Source organism: Hirundo rustica, chromosome 20 (assembly GCF_015227805.2).
Source record: "Hirundo rustica isolate bHirRus1 chromosome 20, bHirRus1.pri.v3, whole genome shotgun sequence".
In the NCBI taxonomy this organism is placed as follows: domain Eukaryota; kingdom Metazoa; phylum Chordata; class Aves; order Passeriformes; family Hirundinidae; genus Hirundo; species Hirundo rustica.
Window position 1 is genome coordinate 4978039 of NC_053469.1, and position 22741 is coordinate 5000779.

Below are 22741 nucleotides of genomic sequence, written 5' to 3' on the forward strand. Positions count from 1 at the left end.
GCTCACGCTGGTGCATTGGAGATGTGATCTGTGCCATTATCAAACCATAAATAGAAGCTTTCTGCTCTCCCCAATGATGCAGCACACGTAGATCTAACCCTCAAAAAAGCAGCTCTGACAAGCGTGGCTCTACAGTCTGAACTCTCTGCTTAAAAGCATTCCTGCACTAGAAAGAAGAGGTCAGACAGACACAGCAAGGCTCAGTGTCACACAGGAGAAGGTGGCACAGACTCCTCAGTTTTGACTGTCCTGAACCACATCACCCATTTGGCACAAAAGAGCCCCACCAGGCTCAGATGAAAGTCCCAAGTACAGGATAAGCACTTTATGTCCAACACATTTGTCACATCAACCCTGGACAGCTCTTTGGGGCACCTGGAAGGGGTGCTGAGGCCAGGTAAACACCGGCTGCTCTGCACCACACAGCACCAGGCTCTTCGTTCACAGCATCTTCATGGCACAGCAGCAGGGAGACACTGAATACTGCAAATGCTTTTTCCTGACATGGGGGCAAGCACGAAAGCATTAATCATCATTTGCCCACTGCACAGAACACGGGGAATGAATGATGCCTGGGAGTGACAGGCTGCAATGTATTTTCCATAATTCTGCTGCCAACTGTAACATGCTGCAGTGCTCCAGGAAAACAGTGACCCATGATCCGACTGTGCCATGTCACACCTCTCATCACAAACAGGTACCACCAAGAATAAACTGCAGCAATGCTCTCCAACCCCATTCCTCCCTCAAACAGAGGATGTGATCACAAGGGCCTGCTATGAAACTTGAAAGTGACCAAAAACTTGGAGCTTCAAACAAAAATGATGTATAAATTATATATATATATATATATACACACTCCTCTTTTTTCTTGAGATGGTTGTAAACAAGGTGGTAGCAGCTGAGCAGCTTTGCAGGCTGAACAATTCTAGGTCAGTTTGCAAGGCTGATTTCCTTAAATCTGCAAGACATTTGCAATGCAGATTTACAAATGGACAGAGAGCAAAGGCTACCACCTGAAGGAAGATATAGTGACAGATCAAAGAGGTGTAGCTAAGCACTTGCTTAAATCTGAAGGTGGCGACTTTAAAAGGGGAGGAAAGAAGATTCTAAAAATGGGATGTTTACGCCTACTGCTGTGCAAGATAAGAAGCCTGTGTAGGTCAGATATACTGCTTTAAAGATCACCTTCAAGGGAAAAAAAGCAAACAACCAGGCAGCTCAAACTCAGCCGCAGCACTGTGCCCTGCATACTTCTCACTAGCAATCCACAGCATCTGGTAATGTAAGGTCTCCCTGGATAATTATGGCTTTAGACCCATTTCTCCAGCTTTCCCACTTTGCTTTCCTTTTAAAATATCTAATTTAGCTTAAATGACCATTAGCTAGTGACTCCAAATTAGTGCCACTTATGACAGGCTTTTTTATTAATTGCACATTGCAAAAACAAAGGCCTATGACAAACCCAGACTAAAGGTCTGGTAAATCCAAATCTGCTTCATTCCTGGTCCAGTCACACTGAAGTCATGGCTGTCACCTGACCCAGGGGACTGCTACCTAATAAACAGGTGGAAAAGCAGCTGGAAGAGAGTATGACAAACAGTCAGGAAACACCACCAGGATACTGAGCCATAAAGTCCTGGAGTTGTTAATCCTAACAGACGCAAGGAAGCAAAAATAATTTTCCTTAGCTCTTTCTCACCAGCAAGGACGTCACCAGAAGACTCAGTGCCAGGAAAAACAGCTATTGAATGTGTAGCATGTAATTCCCCAATACATCCTGTAAGTTAATGAAGCCTGTGTGAGAGAAGAGGGAAAGCAGCCTTTGACTAGACAATAAATCCCAGCAGGCCAGAGGCAGCCCAGCTAGCAGTGTCTGTACACAATCCAGCCAGCTCTAACCTTCTGAATAACGAGAGGATCCAGTAACTTTGACTACTACAGGAGAAAACTACCTTTAACTGCAGGAGAAAAAAAATGCTCATGATTTAACAGTAAGCACTGGCTCTATTTTTTATTCTCATGAGAAGCTGAGACATCAAGCAGCACCTCTGAAGAACAAGGCCTCCAAGGGAAGCTTACAAAGCATGTGGTTCTAGTCAAGAGAATTCATTGATAAGCTTAACGTGAATGATTTCACATTTTTACAGTGCAACCAAATCACTTTTGCTTTTCTCATCCAGACACACTAGTAAGCATGACAGCACTAGGCAACATTCTGCTTCTGGCATCACGTTGCCATTTCCTTGCTCCCCGTGGGCTCCTATCAACAGCCTCTAAATAGCCCAACCAGATTGTGCTTCACAAGCGAGTCCCAGCACTGCAGCCACAATCTGCTCTCAGCCTGTGCAATGTTTTCCCTGAAAATCTATTCCTTAGCTATTCTTTTATTATCAGTGCAGCATAACACAGTTGCTAAGACCCCCCGAATACAGAGTCACTGACTTACAGGATGTGCACAACCAGATGGCAACACCGGTGGGTAAAGCTGGGAACAGCAGTAGGTGATTAACAAGCAACACTCAAGATAAAGAGCATCATCACCCATGGAGAACACCACAAAACAGAGGCTTAAACCAGACCTTAAACACTACTGTGCATAGCACTGACTAGCTGTAAAGACACAGCCAGCTCCTCTCAAATCACCATTTTTCCCCCTCCACATTTTTCACACATCACAGTGCCTCCTATGGAACTGCCTGGATTTCCTCAGATCTGGATTTCATCGGGCATGAGGGACACTGGATAGGTTGAGCCTATACACTGAACATCCCGGCTGCTGGCCACCTCACTTCCCTCCTTCTCAGACTGTCTGAGGTTTCTCAAACTCCACAGCACCATCTTGTGATAAGAACCAAAGCAGGCACAGCGGGATCACCTGGGGCCACACGGATCTGAAGGGTTTGTCTTAATTACGTGCACTAATTGCTGAACGCTCACCACCAGGACAGTCAGATCCACTGCTACCCAGCTAAGAACCAGGCCTGATGTGTGAAGTCCTTGGTTCAGAAGAAAGGCTGCTTCAAGGAAATCTGAACTTATCAGACTTTTTAAAGGTAAGAGCCTAAGTATTCCAGAACATATGCTCAGTACACAAGGTAAAACAAATCCATCAGTAAATGCCACTGAACCCAAGTGAACACACTGATAGGAAAGCTACTAATAACATTTATATTACACTTTGATAACTAACCTTTTAAACATTTGTTTCTACTAGAAATTACTAATTTTCCACCATTAGGTTTGTGGTTTTTTTCTTTTAGCTTGTAGGGTTGTTGTTTGGTGGCCTTTTTAACAGCTTGGAACATCCAAAAAGCATGCTGGGCCCCTCATAAGTATTGTTTAAATACAGCAGATGACAAAAAGTGAACTAATCTGTGCTCTGCACAGAGCTAAGTTCAGTACCCAGCCTTACATTTCACCTACAATCAGCAGTGAAATGCAGAAGTGTCTGTGCAAGCCAAGGAAACTGCTGGAAGAAGTATCCAGACCTGGCTACAGAATTCCAGAAAGGAGAGACAAGAGTTGGATGGGACTGAAGTTAAAAGGCTGTTGCAAACAAACGACCTTCTACAAATGAAGCTTTGAAGAGTAAACCACCGAATGCCAGAAGCGGCCTGCTTCCAAGGAAGCCAGTGCTGTGCTCCACAGCTTGTATCCAAGGAAGTAATCCAGAACAAATCAGCAGGTAAGGCAGGAAAAGCACATGCTACAGCAGCCACGTTTGGCCTTCCCATCCATCAGCTCCTTTTCAGCGCTACAATAAACAGAACTGCACTCGCCACAGGCAGCCCTTGGAGCTGCTGTACAAACATGGACAAGTCAGGAACTGTGCTGTATGGAATGCCAAGTTATGTTTTGTTTCCTAATGGGTTTATTTCCCTCTATTCTGTCAGGAATACCTTTCAGCAGAAACTGAAATAAGTGGGTCTATTTGGGCTAATAGTCAGCAATTTTGGAATTAATTTCTAGTTCTGTTTCTGAGCACTCAAGTGAGGCAAAAATGGCAAATCTGTCAGGATGATTTGCTCTAGATGTCATGTCAAGCTCGAGCACTGAGAGCTGTGCAAGCAGCAGAGAATGGGTTACACACTGCAGGTCTGATAACTCAAGCAATACAAGAAAAAGGTCGTTTCCCAAAAGCTATTCCTGTGAGCCCACTGAGGAAAAACAGAGTGGCACTAATAAAGTGTATATGAATAGTCTTGGTTTGGTTTTTACATCAGCATGACGTGTTCAAAATATCTGGCATTATAACATGTAGCATAGAAGAGGAGAAAGAACAAAAGAATACAGATTACTTGCCTTTCCCATCTGTTGCTGAAGCCTCTTGCAAATGTCTTATCGACCTAAAAAAAAAAAGAATAGATTAATGATAAGTTTTACACTTCCTTTTCACAGCAGTCCTCTAGATCACTGATAAGTTTTGTTAGCTCTTTATGGCTAGAGTATGCTCATAATTAACTGTGCTTAGCACTGCACACACTTCAGCCTCATGCCCCCAGCTCAAGTATCTCTATTTCCTTGGGATTAAGAAAGCAGATTGCTAAAACCTACTTCAGCCTACAGAAAGCTTTGTAGGAGGGAGGGAGCGGAGTGAGAAACTAGGGCATTTTCCAGCATAATGCTGGAAACTGTACAATTAAGCTGAGCTCCTCTTCAAAGTACTGCCAAGCACTTGGCATCTTACTGCTCTTTTAAGCTCTTTTCATTTAAATAGTTGATTACAGCTTACAAGTCTACATAGGCAACTTATGTAACAGAAACTACCCTGCAGGAATGTAAATTCAGGGGCCCAGTCTTAGTCACCTTGCTCACATGAGTCATCCCACCAGCTGCAGTGACACTACCCAGAGGAAAAAGGGGCAGGATTTTATGTCAGGGGCTTCACTGCCAGTTTATGATGGCATCATGGCGATGCAGGAACACTGGATGCACACCATAAACTGTCACAAGACAGCTCACATTTGTTCTTCAGCTACAATTCCTTCATGGAAAGAAAGTTTTGCGCCAACACCTCACTAGGTTAGGCATACAGACCCCAGCATTAGGTAGCAGGAACAGTGACTGCAGAAGTTTATCACAGCAGATCGAGTCCCTCTGCAATTAAAGTTAACATCCCTGACCTTTTATTTACCATTGCCAAATGCTCTCAACCTCAGAGCTGAAGCATTTTGACTGAAGGAAGGGGAAGGACAAGTGGCTAATGCAAATTTCTTGGAAGACATCTCCCAGCCTTGGCAGAAGGCCACCAGGAGTGTGTAGGGGAAGAGAAGGACAGCTGAAACCCACCTTCACAAGCTGAAGCTTATTTCCACCTACTGAGCGACAGCTTTCTCTGAAACACTCAAGAGTTACACTCTAGAGTGATGACATGCTACCAGACATTTATATAATGTATTTCAGAAAAAAATAATGGAGATACTGGAGAAAGAGAGGAATATTCTGTGTTTACTAACCAAGGAGCCAGAAGCTCCTTGATATCCTCCTTTAAACCCAGCTGTTTATCCAATTAAGACAAAATGCATTTAGAAGATAAATGTTCTGGCTAATCTGGCAAGCAGCAACAATAGTGTTTATCTGAATTATCTGTGTTTTGGTTGAGTTTTATATAGCCAACATTATTCCCTGCCAAGTAGAGTGGAAGGAAGGGCGGGGAAATGCTCCCTTTGGGATTAATTCTTATAAACAGTCAAACATGCAGCCACTCTGCTTGAAGGCAGCTCTGATCTTAGACAAGACTACTGTTTTGAAATTTAGCAGTCAAGTATCTAATCTCAGTCAGTGAAGCCAAATCCTATTTTTCAATTTAGAGAGTCAACACTTCTGCAAAATTTCAAGTTTCAAAAGCACCTACAGTCCGCACAGTGCTGGCCACATTTCAACTTCCTTTCTCCCCGCTCTAACATCCCCAAAACAAGCAGTTTGCACAGCACTAGACTGAAATGTTAAGGCTGATGAAGTCTGTAAAAGTTAGCAGAATGCTCAACTCCACAGGACCAGAGTTCTTTTGCTTTGGCAGAGCTGTTGATCTCCATCAGTTCACGTATTTTTCACATACAGCAACTCACCATACCACTGGGAACAGGATGGCTCCACAGCACAGCAAGTCCACCAGGAAAAGGATTTCTTTCCACAGTCCATACTCAGTTGTCCCCTCCTCTGTTGACTCTATGATAATGTAGGCCACATTTGCCAGTACCTACACAAGACAATGGTTATGGCTTAGAAACTGCCCAAGGAGCCACTACAGGTGAGCCGTTAATCCAGCAAAAGCCCAGCCAGTAACATCAGTAACTTTTCTGCAGCTCTGCATCCAAAAGTCTCATGTTTGGCAGCAACTTCATAAGATTTACAGAAATAAAACTGATGGGAATTCATTCCTGCCGACATTCAGAAAGTAGCTCTTTTGTTATATTCGGTGCTGAATCTACTGTATCAGTTGAGATTAAAAAGAGCAAAATTTACTCGTTGAAACACAGACACAGGACAGTGTGGCACACACAGCCAATAAGAGAAACCAGGTAATTCTAAATTAAGCCAGTAATTTAGACTGGTAATGACCATCTTTTGTACTCCACACCCGAGCTCTGTAAGAGCCTCAAGCACTAATTATATATACTTCTGGTAAGGGCTTGCATCTGGAAAGGCAGTAAATCTCTTCTACATACAACAAGTGCTGTTCTCCTACATGCTTCAGTTCCTCAAGTAGGAACTGACCAGCACTGGTCACTCTGAACCACTGGGAATGTTTCCCTCAGACCCAACAGACCTACAAGTCTCGCTTTTCCCATTTTTAAAATTTCATTAACACATTCAGCAAGCATTTAGGAGTGACAACTTTAATTCAATCCCTCTACTTAGTCGTTTAGCATGGTTTTCCAGCCCAAGTTTTGTCCCACTCCTCACAGACAGTTTTCATTTGCTGAAAATGCTTGATCGCTATTATCTCATGCTCAACATGGGAGAAAAATTGGGAGAATTACAGTAATTTCTGGACTAGGAAATAGCCAATAGGCTCATACAAGCAAGAACTACATGGCACTGTGTGATGCTTTCACAGCCTTTTCCAGTTTGCACAAGCAGCTCTCCCCCACAAGAAAGGAGGCATCAGCACAGCTCAGTGCTCACCTGAAGTGGGATGACAATCATGAAAATTTTTTTGTCTTTATCTGACAGGATGTGTTTAATGAAAGCCCAGCCTGTGCCAATAAGGGCAATAGTGATGAACAGAAGAGCTCCCTTCAGTCTGGAAGAGAAACAGACAATGCAGTGAGAGACTTTATTTTATCATACATCATACCTCCTCTACTGCCCAGGTTTCTCTCACTGCCAATAAAGCCACAAACCCAAACAAATGCTTCCCTATCCCTAATTTTGGCAAGCACTTATCCATCCCACAATAGTGAAGCAGATGTTCTTGCTACAATTGTGTATCACAGAGCAATATTAGGCTTCATTCACAATACATGCAATCTTTTCCTGGCGGAGACATCCATTCACCATTGTGAACAGCAGCAAATACTGGCAGCTGTACCCACTTACCATTCACACCAGGAACAAATTAGATACTTGAATATTAGTGTGAACAAAGAAAAGTAAAGCATTTGTTATCCTTTTACTCCTCCACCCACAGAAGTGCCAATTCTCTGCAGCTGCCCCCTAAGTGGAGCTTTCCCCTTCACACAGGGCTGATTGCTGAGTGTTTGGTACTGCAGCCTGCACGAGAACACAACGATTTCCCACTTTGTTCAGGAGGGAGACAGCCCCAGTGGCAATTTGAATCCATCAGATCAATATTCTGACACACTTACAGGTGAGTGATGTAATAAACAACAGCCCAGCCCTCAATGGGGAATCCCTGAGAAGAGATGTAGTGATAGTCGATCTGGAAGCAGAAAACACAGCGCTTTAAAAGCTGCTCTTTGACAGCCCACCCTCTAAAAACAGCTCTGCTCCACATCCACTGCAAGTTTCGCTTTCCAGTCAGCGTGTACAAACCCAGCTCTGTCACATTCAGAGAGCACTTCCTCCCAACACATTCTACTTTTGTTTAGCAACAATGACATCATTTCCATTTGCTCTATTTCCTAAGTGCTAGTGGATGTATCTTGCACAATCTACATCCTTCCCACACAACTCCCCTGCTTAACTACAGTGAAACAATTGCAGTTGGAACCTATTTATTCATTCACTTTTCAGGTTCAGTTGCATTAGGTGACTAGAGGTGTGCTAATTTCATTTTCACTGGAAGCCAGATTCATTTCACAAGACTCCAAAAATATTTATAGCAGGTATAACACCATGGACACAAAGGTGAAGATCATGGCTGGCACAAACACTGAAGGATTAAATGCTTGCCATTACCTTTGTTCATGTATTTCCAATGGAAAGGGAAAGTCAATACAATTCAACAGAGACATTATCTATGGAAAGTCTCAGAGCTGATAAGGTTATGTCGCCATATACCATAATACTTCCTTGCCCTTGAATTTTACAAACATTCATCAAGGTTTTCATTTATTAATATTGACTGCAAGCCCTAGAGCTGAAGCAGCAGCACAGCCCAAGCTTTCAGGCCCACTCCAGATGACCAAAACATTAAAATCTGTGGAACTCAATCAAACCCCAACCCTTGCTGCTTCAACACCTCAGGCCATGATCCCAATTGGATTTAAAGCCAGAATTTGCTGATGAAAACAAACACTTCCACCAAAGAGCTGCAGTTCGGTTCTAATGCTTCAGTATTAAGACCAGTTCTCCCTCCCACTGTCCTCTCCCCAAAGCAGATTTCCCTAACTGCGTGTCCTGGATTCCTTGTTTCTATTTCCTAGCTGAACAACTCCAGACAGAGATGTTGCACACACCGCGTGGAAGACTAAGGACAATGATTTGGTGAAAGGAAGGGCTGCCATGAGCCAGTGGATCTTGAAGACGTCATTCCTGGGAAATAAAAAAAGAAGGAAAGAGCATTACTTAAAAGCCAGCAGTAAAAATTTCAGTTTCCAAGGATATTTCTTTAAAACCTCTAAGTGTCAAGCAGTTGCTCCCAGGCTGAGCTGACCATCAGTGTAAAAAGATTCCCCTTAATACTGCAGTCCAAGTTTCTGCAACATCCTGAGCAGTACTTCAACTTCATGTTCTAAACCCCTGATTGTTACTGCTTGGGATAACTGAAATTATTAACTAATAACAATATCCCACACATATATCCATAGATATAGACAGACATATATCTTAAATGTTAGAACATCTGCCAAACTCAATTCAAATCACAATCAAGATATTTATGGCTCTCTACTGCCATAAGTTGCCATTTCCCAAATGAAGAAAGTGATCAATTTTTTTCTCATTATTTATTTTCAAAGTCATCTTTTGACATCAACTACAGGAATTTCCTGTCTATTTTTTGCCACAATATGTACACCACCTGAAGAATTTTCAAACTAAGATTTGGTAACTTTAGAATGACAGTCTGCAACAACAATACTGACTGAAGCAGTTTTCAAATATAAACTGTGTGTATTAAACATACAAATCTGGGCCAGATTTGGAGTTTTAAGTGATCAAATGTGACTGTGAATTGGGCATTACAAGAAGAGGAATGAAAAATAAAAACCAAACAAGGTAGGTCTCTACTTGCCACAGACACTGAACTTACCTGCGTTTACGAAGTATGTGGATCCATACAGTCCCAGACAGGAAAAAGAAGAGAGCCATGGAAATGTAAAGTTTTGGCAGTGGGATTTCACCTGCTGAGAGGTAGCTTTCAGGATTCTTTTCCGTAATATCTATCTGAATATTAAAGGTGTGTTATGTGTACAGTTGAAAAAAAACCCACAACATTTTGTTAAAGCACTGAGTTAACAATTACACTTCAAAATGAAATTCACTCATTTAACATGAGCCTTTCTGAAGTGGTGACTTAGGAGTCTCAGAAGAAAACCAAAACCTACCCTTCACCCTCAAGAATCTCAAAACACTTTGCAAAACTATTCCCATAAGAATAATCCCCTTGGAAAACAATGCTTCAGTTATGCAACCTAATTCAGAAAGGCAAAGTGTTCTTCCCAAAGAATACTTGTTCTCTCTACCAAACATCACAATTTGCCCACCTTTGATTCAGAAAGAGTATCTACAATGGGCTGCCAGCCTATTTTCCTGTGACTGAGAAAACAGAAGCATTATGTAGCATCCTATTTACACCCCTAAGTGGCTTAGTCATATGTGCTAGGACTTCAACAATATAATGCATCAAGCCTGGTTTGAAGTACTGAAGCTGTCCTGCATTTCTCAGTACACCCCAGCAGATCAGTGATCCAGATTTTCTTGTCTTTCCAATTTCTTCAGTGGGTCAAAGTGACACACAGCAATTCAGAAAAGTTGGTCTTCTAAACACACAACTTTAGAAACAGATCTGAAGTAGTCTGAGTCAGGTTAGGGCTGTGAGGTTTTATCACCTCCATGTTCCCTTGCAGTAGCATTAACACAAATGTGTAAAAAGCAGCTCAGGGGCTGATGTGGCTGAGGTATCTCAGTCAGTGAAACGATTCATATCAGACCAGCTCATTATACACCAGCATGAGCACAGGAAAAGGAAAAAGGGGAAGCCCAAGCTCTGGTAACAACCAAAACCACATAGGACCAAACCCTTTTAAGTCAAAAGAGATGAGATATTTGCTAGAACATACTGCCTTTAGGATGTGTATCTAACACCACAAAAACACATCTTTAATTAGGCCAGAAAAAGCAAAAACACTGAATCCAAATACCAACAATTTACATTGCAGCAACAGCCTTAATATCTGCCATCATATAAAGAGAAAAGTGACTTTTGAGTGCAGCAAAACACAAGCAAGCTGTTGTAGCTCCCATCTCACTACAGCATCAGGTCACAACTGGGTCGACTGAACCCAGCCCACATACAGCCTTCAGATTTTCAGGGATTTCTGCAAAAGCAGTATTTTAATTATTTTTACAGCAGTCACTTCTTTCAGAAATGCCACTGCAGAGACTGGCACACAACTCTGAATCACTCCCCACCCCATATGTGCACTCATGTGCAGTGTGTGCTTGGTTACGAGCTGGAGCTGGAAGCTGCAGTCTAAGCTAATGAGTTAATTACCCTTTAGAAGCCATACTCACATCAAGACTAAACAGCAGCTGATCATTAGCTGGCCCTTTCTTGCCAACACACTTATGGAAATACAGGCTGTAGAGACCTTCTTGTTTATCCGAGCTGATGTTAAAAAAGAACTGAAAAACAGGAATAGAAAAGTCAGCATTCTTCTCATTCACAAGAGGGCTGCCCTGGTAGGACGTCATCTCTGCTGAAGCATGAAAGAAGTCAGTCATTTGAGGTCAGTTGGTTCCCTTCAGCAGACTGTCCTGAGGACAGCAGCACATCTGGAAGTTTCAACAGAATTCCAGATGCAAAATCATTGCACTTCTCTAGGATTATGCACTCTGGTAATCCAAGTCTGTAAAGTGTCAGTGTTTAACTCCGTTCACCACAGAGAAAAGATAACCACAAGTATCATATTTGACATGGCAAAGCATAAAATTTTTATTATACTTGCCCTGCAGCTTTTCTCTTCCTCCCCCAACTATGCAAATTGTGATAGCTCTGGAAATGAGATCTGTGTCAGATAACAGAATTTAAAATGTGTTTGTTTTATAGCAACCAACCATCACAACTGAACCAGGGTGCCCAAACAAAGCATTAATCCGATTTCATGCAGAGGATCTTCCCCTTGAGTCATCAGTCAGGTCACAGCTATTTGTTATCAGCAACTTGCACTACTGGCAGCACAGTAAACTTTAATACGTTGAGGCTCATAGACTATAGTCTATGACAGTTAGAACAGCATCACAACAAAACCAATTTAAAAGCATCTCCCACAACTTATAAAGGAATATTTTCAACACTGATGCTTAGCTCAGTAAATTTTCAGGCAAACTTCTGCTATCAGAGAGACAGCTATATCCCAGACTTTTATTTTTCCAAAGTAGGACAGTGAAGGAACTGAGTTTAGACACTGACAGACACCCTACCTGAAATGAAAAAGTTCCTTCGTTATTTCGAACAGGATGTTCTTGTTCTACCATGCTCTGGGAAAAGGAAAAGAAGCCTTTAGATTTTATTAAGCAGGTAACTAAAACATTTCGCTACACCAACCAGACTATTGGATTTGCAATCTGTATATTTTCAGTGGAGGCTGAGAGCAACAGCAAGTACTCTCCACTTTTCTGCTATGATTATACTGAAATATCCCCCCCAGGTTCTTCCTGAAAGAGAACCCCAGATAATTTCTTACCTGGGAGGATGTTGTACTTCGTTTGGACTTCTTACCTAGAGATAAAAATATTAGTGTTAGCTAATGTTAATTAGTGTTTGCATTTAGAGATCCTCAGAAGCCACCACGTTGTCAATACCTTACTCATATCTTCCTACACTTGTCTGCGTGGCAATTTCCCAGCTAATCATTAACACAGATTCTTTCCCAGTCTCTCCTTACTCTCAGAGGACTCTTCCCACAGCCAGCATTCATTCTGAATGCATCCTCAAATGCCAGGATATGATTCTCTACTCTTACATCTCCTACAAAAGCCTACCCCAGAAATCTTTTCCTCTGGTGAGAGCACCAGATGAAAGCTACAGCTATGACTTTTTATGTTATGACTGAGTACTGTTAATCCCACTGACAAATCTCCATCTGAGTATTAATACATGGCCTGACAAACATATGGAAATCCCAATTAACCATGAGGAAGGAATAAATTCACAGCTTTCCACTGAGCTCCCAGTAAAAATACAAACAGAACACAAAAGCCTAGGTGACTGCCAGGTCAGCATGTCCTCTGAACTTGAGGTGACAGGAGCCTTCAGTCAAGCTCACAGTTTGACTCTATTCCTATAAGAAGCTTTTCAAACATAAGGTCATCTCTTTCTACCAGGAAGCAAAAGTTCAAGACCTGAGCTTTGCTTTTGGCTCCCACACCTCAGTGCACTGTCCACACTCCTGCTACACTTTTTACACCAGAGAAAGCTGAACCATGGCTGTCAGATCCATTATCTCCAGTGCCATCCATCCTTGGTTCTTGACTCGTTGCAACAGCTGTCCAAGCTTTTGAATGGAATCAAAGCTTGTGAACGTGACAGGCCAAGACAGACTCAGACAACTCCAGATCAGACTGCTCAACAGTCTGATCTGAAGTCTAAACTCTGCCAGGAAGGGATAACATGAGCTAATCCTATTAGAGTTGAGACTATAAATTTTTTTGTCTGCTGGTCTGGAAGGCAGACAAAGGCTTGTGCCTCCTAGAAAGATTACTGGTACAGTTACTCCTCCCTATCCACAGTTTCTAAGTGATAGGAGTTCAACTCTTTAGACAGACACAGACTCATATAAATGTTGGCTGGAAAGGACTTGTGAAGACAAATCCAGCTTCTGACTCAAAGCACACCTGGTGTCAGCTGTATCACGTTGGCCCTGGTTTTACTTCATCAAGCGTTTAAAACTTCAAAATATGGAGATCAGATTGCACAAATGATCTACTACAAAATTGGAATACCTATTTAGGAAAGATTTCTTATTTATTTTACTTATTTTCTGTCCTAACATACCATCTGGAGCATCCAAAACTTAATAAAGGGAAACAGACACTGTGTGCCATTACTAAAAATTGCTTGAAATCATTGTCCTCTTAACCTTCCTTCAAATAGTTGTTGATGGCCATAAAATTCCCACTTTAGCCTTCTTTTTGCCAGACAAAGCTGCTGACCCCTCCTCAGAGGCAATGAAGGTCTCCAACACTCATTTTCTGCCTGATGGATCAACAGGACTGGTGAACACAAATCACTGAGCAAGAGACTCCAGCCCCAAAAGCAGTTCTGTGCACAGGTTTACAGAGGATGTACATTAAATTCTAGCCCCAGGGGACCCCAGAATATGACCACAACTCAGTGGTGGATGCACAGCAATGAGGATTCAGCAGTGAGAGCACACACAGGTCAGGTTGAGCTGGCTTACCCTTGCCATCTGTATTTTCGTTGGTCTTTGGAGGATTTTTATCAGAATCACTGCTCGGCTCAGAAGTTTTCAGCAGCTTGGTATTTAAGGCAGCACCGTTTTCCTCAGATACAAATACAATTTTAGGTAACAAAGAAGCAGCTTCTGAAGAGAACCGTACTTTGACACTAAAGAAACAAAGAGGTTTTATTACAAAATGAAAGCAAACCAACTTTTTTAAAAGAGGCTGTCACAGCCATTTACCCAATAAAGGAAAATCAACTTGTCTTGACTTGGTTTCTGTACCACAAAGAACAGGCAAGAACCAGATCACAACTTACAGCAGAACTGATCACTGTGTTACATTCTACATTAAATACAAGAGCACCTGAAGAAAATTAAATTTCTTCGGTGAGCACAGTTCCACTAGAAACTTTGTTACCACACGTGAGCTCTTGCAAAAGAAAGCAATGCAGACTTGAAGGTACTTCCATAAAAAAAGATAATTCAAGGCAAACAATAAAATTGCATGTTCAGTGCAGAAGTGACCCAAGACATCAAAGCTCATTAAGCTCATTCAGCACAATTAAGGTCGGTTGCTTCTCCCTGCTGTCCCTTTACCCCTACAATATGCAGGAAGAATCCTTGGACCATTTTATAACGCAGATATTTCACACTTACCTCCCCTCAGCTCTCCTGTAATCCCTTAAAAAAAAGAAAAACCAGCCTACATGCACAGTAGCTTTCCAAGCCCTTAAAAAACCCCCAAGTGTTACATTATATTCAGCTAAAGAAGTAACTTTAAAGTGTCTTGTATGCTCTTTACTCACACTTGAGTTTGGATGTCCAGAAGTAAGATCACAACAGAGACATCTGGCTCTGGTGTCTTCTTCAAGATACAATAATCCACTTCTTCATCCTGGTAACATGAGCAAAACATCTCTGAAGTGCTCACTGGACACGTTTCCCTCCAGGCAGATGTTAGCATTCTTAGTCCAGCAAGTTGTATATCCAAATTATCCTTTGCATTGTCCCATGTCTAAAGTCCCCCCACCTTTTTTTTTTTTTATTTCTTCCAACCATTTCCAGAGTCAGGTAATGAGATGTACCAGCTTAGAAAAGCAAGTTCACTTCTCTTACCAGGTAAGTGGAGAAACCATCATTCCTTGTTCGATCCAAACTGAACCCCACCTATGAGACAATTGAGAAGAATCTGTAAAATTGAACTACTGAAGGAGTCAAAGATATTGCTCTCTAAACAAGTTAACCTACATTTAAGGCAGATTCCAGGTATTTTTCTCATCAAGTAATTTGGCAGAAAAATACATTCAAATGTAACATGCTCATCCATATCCACCAGGAAAAAGATATGATTCAATCCCAAACTAAATCCAGAGTACCTTCTGTCTCTGAACATTTGAACTTATTTCAGTATTATTCCACGTGTTTTTGCTTGACAAAAGCATTCAATACTTTTATAACAATGAAGAGGTGAAACTGTGCAGCAGAGTAAGAACTCAGGTCTGTTATCTAATCTAGCATTTCAGTCTCTATTAGAACCCCTAATGTAATGTGCTATATAACATGTAATATTAGAGTTCTGTTAAAAATAAGACCGTCACTGTTCTGGAAACCTACTGACACAATGATCACAAGCTGAATTGAAATGCAACACTGTGTGAAAAAGCCTCACATCAGAGGACTGTTAGGAAACTGATGTTCCATGTAGGTTATAAATGTGTGCACGGAGTTCAGCAGAGGAACAGCAAGTTAAAGGCTCTTCCTTAAAGCACAATGGAGAGTGCTCAGGGATAAATCTCAATACACAGAGCCTCATAACTGGCTCATGCTGGGGAGCAAAGCCAACAGCATCACGAGTTTGGAGGTGACACCTCAGAGAAGTGGAGGCCACCAGTGCAAGGGCAATTTCACGGGGAGGAACTCACTGATGAACTGTCCATGTCCTCAGAGCTCATTGCTGACTTCAGGGAAAGGCTGCTGACATTGACGCTCATGAAACCATCCTTGAAGAAGCCAAAGGTATTCAGGTGCACTTTCTGCCTCACATCATCCTGTGAGAAAGGAAAGCAAATTTATGAACACAATGCAGAGTCATCTGCTGCAGCAAAGTGATTGACACTTGAATATTCGTGCAAAGTATCTAATTATGCAGACAGCAAATTTCTTTAGGATACCTTCAGATGTAGCCAACTATTTCACTGGAATGAACCAACTTTTCCAATAACCTGAACAGTGAGAACTTTTAAACAGACACGTTTCTGCTAACTGCCTGGCTATGCAACTAGGAAATACGTAAGCAAGATTCTGGAAGAATTTAAACATCTGGCATCACTGATTGAACAACATATAGCAAAATCCCCCAAAGTGAATGTAGATAGATCAAGACAGCTATAGTTCGAATGCTGGCTACCGTCATTGCTACAGACTGAAGAGGAAATAGGTGACTTTGGGGATCTTACCTAACCGAGAGCTGGGGTTTGGCCAAGTGTTTAGCAAATGCACTGTCATCCCCTCAGATCATCTGTGTTAGGAAGGGTCAGTGTTTGGACAGGCAAACACTAATACACTGGGAAACTATGTGTGAAAATGAAGCTGTGTATGCAGTCCCACACCTCCAAATGATTTTTGGCATAAAATAAATTAAAAAATAAAAACAGAACAAATACCAAAACCAGAATTACTTGGGTTAGTTTCTCTAACAGGAAGATGCTAATTCCCTCCTCCACTCACAGTTCAGCTGCAGAATAATTTCCTTCCTCTCAGTCTGGCAAGGAAACCATAGCAATTGATCTCTTCTCATGCCCTGTGTAGCTGATAAAGGTTCAAGTACAGTGAGCTTTAATTTTCTTTTAAATAAGGAGGCCATGAATGACCTCACATGGAAAGTAGTTGACGTCACAACTGCCACATCAGATGACAAAAGGTCACATCCAATATCTGCAGCTGGTCCTACATTACTGTGACATTAATTAGAAGAAAAGCAGAAACAAGGCAACAGTAATCAAAAAGTAAATTTACAATGGAATTTAAAACATTTGCCAAGTTGGCACTAAAAAAAGAGAAAGGTTTCTTCCTCCTGCTTCTTCTAGGAAAAGATAATCAGATTGTAGAATACTCTAAAAAGAGAAGTCAGCTGCTAAGGGCAAACTGTTCTGGAGACAGCCCTGGAAGACTGAGCTACAAATTGTACAAGTACAAAAAGTTCTTTCTCTCCCTCTACCCCAGTATTGATTTTGACGTCTCTGCACAAAACGTTTCTGACTCATAAATATCACTCACTGTAACAGCAGGACACTAATCCTGACACAGCTAACCTGTAATCCAGCTGTAATAAGATCACCCTAATAGAATCAAGTTAACCTGGCAAATAACCAGATGGTTCCCTTAATGCTCTGAAGAGAAAAAAAGCAACACAGAGCTTCCAGCAGATGCTTTGTTTGACAGAGCATTGGAGCTCTGCTGTCTTCAAGTTCTAGGTCATGGAACTGCTTGAAACAAGATCCCACCTGGTTCCTCTAACACTGCATTCCAGGCAACTTCCCTGCCTGTAGAGAAAATCCATCCTGGCCCTTCATGGGGCACATCAGAAGTATTTAACCCCATCTGGACAGAGAAGAATTGAGTGAATCTGAGGGGGACATGATGCCATCCAGCCACAAGGTTCTGCACCTTGCAGATGTGACCAGAAGCATCTGCTCAACTCAGAGCAATTGCAAGAGCTCTTCAGTTCAATCAAAGTGATTTACTCTGCTAATTTACTGATATGCTCCCCACCCCCAGCAGATAATTAATATCCAACACACACCACTTTCCTCCCTGGTTTTATCTCAGCTTTGAGTGCTTAGAGTTTACAGATTTAGTTCACAAATCCTCCAGCTTTACATGATCCCACACACACACTGTCACCAGTTGCCACCAAGCAACAGCAAGAGCAGCTACTGCTCCACATATTGACAGCCCAAAGACATTGGCTTACTAATGGGGTTGAAAGAACCCAGCTTTTATTTATAATCACTCAACTACTGACTCCAGAAATATTTAAGTTCACAACAAAGGTGTGAGCCCACACAAGTGAATACTTGTATGGCATCCAAGTTGTTAACACACACATTAATTTCGTTTACATAGTATGCATTTAAAATTAAGCCTGCCCTACTGAGAAGAAATTATCTGGAACTCATCACTAACAGCTTGCAGTCAAACCAATACCCAAAGTTCTCAAGCTTGTTTCCATAAAAATCTTCCCCAGTTCCTCCACTCCTGTAGGATAAAAAGTGATCCTGCAATACTCGAGTAAGGCTACAGGGAGGTGGAATCCATAATCCTGTAGCTCATAATGGGCACAAAAATATTCTCTAGGTATTTTTTCCTAAATCTAGTTAGGATCACACTGTCTGTCTACTAGAGAGTGCTTACCCTGACCTGAAATGAATATTATTATTTGTGTGAGACTAGTAACAAGGTTTATAATTTGCACAAGACTAAGTGAATTATTGTGAAAGGTATTTTCAACCTGAGCTATTGAAGTGTGAAGCCTATCAACGTTAAAAAGCCATAGGCATTTACAGGCAGCCATTGAAAATCAGCATCTTCTCTGTAATTCCACGTCTGACAAAGGGCTTATTTCTGGCCCAGAGAAACATTTCAACTACAGCTACTTCCAGAATCCTCTGAAAATTGTTTCTGTTGGTTTTCTATAACTTCCAATTTTTGTAGGGTTTTCTCTTGTAGGGGGTAGGTTTTGCTAGTTGAGGTATTTTGCAGTTTTTTACATATCTCATTGAGCTAATGAAGCTGATAACAATTGCTTCTAAGGAGGAGCTTCTCTGGCAAGGCCAGTCTAACAGCAAAATTCAAGCAAATAATTTCTCTGCCAGAAAAAAACCCAACTATTTTGTTCACTTTTATAAAAATGAAACGTTATTTTTACAACTGGAAACTGCTAGACTGCGGCCTGTTTTTCTGACAACAAAAAAGCTTCACATTAGCTCAGTAATTATGAAGATACAAGAATGAAGCTGTTCTGAATTAAGCAATAACAGCTTGTTTGAGGAAATGCAATATCAAACATTCCCACGAAGCTGTGGCCTTTCGCTTGGCTCAGTGTCAAGGCACACTTGCAAATAAAGCAGGAGCGACTGGCAAGAACAGCAGAAAGGAGCTTTCATTGTGAAAGGACTCAGTTGTTGGGGCCTGATGTTTACATAAAGGCTGTAAAGCAGGGGATGAAGGAGGAAGAGAGACACGGCTCTAACAATAAAGCTCATGTTTATAAAGCAGGTGGGCAGAGGCACAAACTCACTGTTACTTCTTGGTCAGTTAGTGCTACAACTTCCACAAAACACCTGCAAAACCAAACCCATACCCCACCCTGACAGGGAAAAACAGCAAACAGGATTTAGTAATTGATCCAGGCAGTCCCCAATTGGGGCTAAAAGCCATAATATTTGCTGCTCAGAACATCTGCTTGAAGCAATTTGGAAAGTTTTCTTTTTAAGGGTAAAGAATGACCCCAGGAGAAGTCCTTCAGCGCTCAACTGTTTGCCACAAATTCCTCAAAACAGTAACATAACCAGCACAAGCCTCCTAATTTACTGCTTCAGGAAAAAGTTTACTTCTCCTGAAGTACAACAATATTCATGTAGTTGCACTTTAAACAATTACACAGTCTGGAGAATTTCCTACAAGCAAGACATGAACACGTCCAGCAGCCGTTGTATCCCAAAGCCTGAGCTGGAATTCCTGCAAAGTCCTGAATTCTCCCTAAACTGCTCCAACAGCACAGCAATGCAGGCCCCGGTCATTTAACACCTTATTACCTCTTCTGATATTTCTACTGGCAGCATATTGCATGTTGTTGACGACCAAAACAAAATTTAAATTCTGAAGACTGACAGAGCTTTCCATGAGCGACACAGAAGCCGTTCAAAGGCATAACCCCCAGGGCAGCGTTCCTCTGTCCCACAGCCGTGCAGTGGCTCACCCAGAGCACAACAGGCAGCAGCACATCTTCACCCTGACCTACTGCACTTCCCATCAACAGCCCTGAATAACGAGTTTTTTCCTCAAATATAGTCACAGCATGACACATCACTCCTTCAAAGCACACCAAACAGCCTACGGAACCAAAACAGAAAACTGTCAGCGTCAGTTTCCTCAGCCTCTACTAACTGTTAGGGCAAAGCAGCTGCAGCCAAACGCCCTTCGGGGTGACCAGGACAGGAAGGTTACTGCAGAACACAGCTAAAAAGAAACTCAGCCAAAATCCACTTACAGAAACCTTTCCCTCAGCTCACGCTCAGCCCTCTCTGATCACATCACTTTCAAAGGAACGTGAAGCAGTTACACCTTCGAGCTACTGCAATTCTGAGGCCCCTCCACACGCTTTACCCGCGACTAAGAAATAGGCGGCCAGAAAAGCGGGACGGGACTTTGGGGTCAGAGGGAGGGGGAGGATAACGGCAAAAGCATAACGCGGCGGGGCCCGGGCGGGCTGAGGAGCAGAGGGAGAGCTCAGAGAGAAGCTAAGAGAAAGAAGGGTTGGGGCACGCAGCAGAACGAAGAGAGAGACATGGGGAGACCCATCCCGGCCCGCGGGAGGTGCGCAGGGCCGGGCCGGCCTCACCGCCCCCCTCAGGGCACCCGGGGGCCGAGCCAGCGGGGCCGGGGGCGGCGCAGACCTTACTTTGAGGGTGAGGTGATGGACGCGGGCGCGGACCGGGCCCGCGCGGAGCAGCAGAAGCAGCAGCAGCCCCAGCACGGCCCCAGCGCCGCGGGCCACCATCTTTGTTCCAGCGTCAGCGTCCCCCGCGCGCCACTTCCGGGTCAGGCGAGTCACGTGTCGGGCGGGGGTGCGTCACGTGACCGCGGTGGGCGCGGCCGGGTCCTGTCAGGGAGTCATGGAGGGGTTGGGGATGGGGGGAGCTCAGGGATCATCCAGTGCCACCCCCTGCCCGGGCAGGGACACCTCCCGCCACGCCAGGGTGCCCCAAAACCCGTCCGACCCGGCCTCGAGCACTTCCCGGGGAGCAGCCGCGCCTTCTCTGAGCGACTTGCGCCTCACCACCCTCCCAGGGAAGAATTTCCTCCCAATATTCAGCCTCATTTTTCTCTCTTTCAGTTTGAACCCGCTCCCCTTTGTCCTGTCACTGCAATTCCTGCCGAAGAGTCCCTCTCCGGCTTCTCTAGCCCCTTCAGATCCTGGAAGGTGCTCTGAGGTCTCCACACGACCTTCTCCAGGCTGAACAGCCCCAGCCCCCTCAGCCTTTCCCCATGGGGAGGGCATTTCCCACCCTTTCCTCTCCCGCTGAGGCCCTTCTGGGCTCTGCTGCCTTGCCCCTGCCCTCAGGCTGCTCCCCACGATGTCCCCCAGGTTGGATCAGGCCCCTCAGTGAGGGCCGTGGCAGCAGCCAGGCCCTGTGGTGGGTCCCTCCTCAGCCCTGGGACCCCCTTGGCAGTGGGGTCCCCCCTGGGTTGTGGGTCCCCCCATGGCCATGGGGCTCAGAGAGGGGCACTGGCCAAAAGGAACCCCCTGAGCCTCCCCCAGACTGGCCTCTGTGGGGTGACACCAAAAAAAAAACCCCAAAAAAAGACTGAAGCTCTTCCTACCTCAGCCCTGCAGCATCGTCCACAGGGAGATGTGGGATGGTTGTTTACAGGGAGGGGTGAAGTGGTTGTTTCCAGCTCAGCCGTGGATCTACCAGCAAGTTCCAGCTTCTTCCTGGGAGCTATGGCAACAGCAGACGTCTGAACATCAGGTAGTCCAAACAACAGGAAAATTGCTTTTCTATTTAAAGCCAGGGTTAAAGTATTGATTTTGAATATCACCAGAAAAATAGGTAACAAACAAAGGGATTTCTGCTCCTTTACAGGATTAGTTTTGCACCTATTTAAAGTGTTTTGCACCTATTGTGCAATTAGCAGTTGTAGTCACATTTACAAATAAAACAAAAAAGCAGATTGGGCCTGGTTTCCATGACTTGTTGCTCAAAATGAGAGTAACACAAGAAGCAAAGTGAACATGAATAGGGACAATTAAAATTGCTTTTTGGTTGACACATTGCTAAAAAGCATAAATTTGAAAGACTGTGCAATGGGAAGCCATCGATGTCAATAAATCTATTTTTTCAATGAGGAGCCCTGTGCTTTCAGCTCCCAAAACTCAGATATTCTGATTTTTCCTTTCAGTGCGTGGAGTAACATCTGTGTAAGTTCTATTGTCTAGAGACAGATTAACAACTGGACTGGACCAGGCAAGTGAGGGTGAAAAGGGAGGGAAAAATCAATGGCCTTGACCTTTATCTTATCAAGATTGTGTAGTATGTCCCATCTTTATTTAGAGAGATGATTCACATGTTCCTGTACGTTCTTTCTCACAATTTCATTTCCCCCTTGTATATTCTTAGGCTAAAAAACAAACAGAGAAATCTCACCAACAGCCAAAGAAACCTGGACTGGTACCAGGAAATATCTGGAAGCACGAAAAAAAAAAAAAAAAAATCTGTTTATCTGATAATGTTCTTTCTCCTGGCAGTACGTGTGTGTGCCACTAGATGTCCTGGCAGCATCAGCCCTTGCACCGCACGGAGCTACAACACAGGTTGCAAAAAACCCCAGGGACCTACAAACATCGCATGATTTATTCTAAAAAAACTCCGGTTAGATATTTTCTTGTAATTAGGCGGGGGTTGGGGGGTTTTGGGTTTTTT

At 43.2% G+C, this 22741-nt stretch overlaps 1 protein-coding gene across 3 annotated transcripts in view; it reads right to left on the reverse strand.

Annotated features, from left to right (window-relative positions):
* Positions 1-21749, reverse strand: part of GPR107 (G protein-coupled receptor 107) — a 38182-nt gene extending 16433 nt beyond the window's left edge. Inside the window, exons 1-14 of one of the 3 annotated variants that reach the window (XM_058423080.1) lie at positions 21642-21749; positions 15959-16084; positions 15153-15203; positions 14843-14931; positions 14034-14200; positions 12318-12352; positions 12055-12111; positions 11146-11256; positions 9662-9795; positions 8868-8943; positions 7815-7888; positions 7132-7249; positions 6072-6202; positions 4306-4349 (exon numbers count right to left, since the gene is read on the reverse strand). In XM_058423080.1, coding sequence (XP_058279063.1) covers positions 4306-4349; positions 6072-6202; positions 7132-7249; positions 7815-7888; positions 8868-8943; positions 9662-9795; positions 11146-11256; positions 12055-12111; positions 12318-12352; positions 14034-14200; positions 14843-14931; positions 15153-15203; positions 15959-16027 — 1156 coding nt within the window. In that variant the 5' untranslated portion in view covers positions 16028-16084; positions 21642-21749. Of the gene's footprint in view, positions 1-4305; positions 4350-6071; positions 6203-7131; positions 7250-7814; positions 7889-8867; positions 8944-9661; positions 9796-11145; positions 11257-12054; positions 12112-12317; positions 12353-14033; positions 14201-14842; positions 14932-15152; positions 15204-15958; positions 16085-20713; positions 20876-21641 lie in introns of those variants that run through there. The other 2 variants (XM_040083069.1, XM_040083070.1) reach the window with 2 other exon arrangements.
* Positions 21750-22741: the final 992 nt, after the last annotated feature.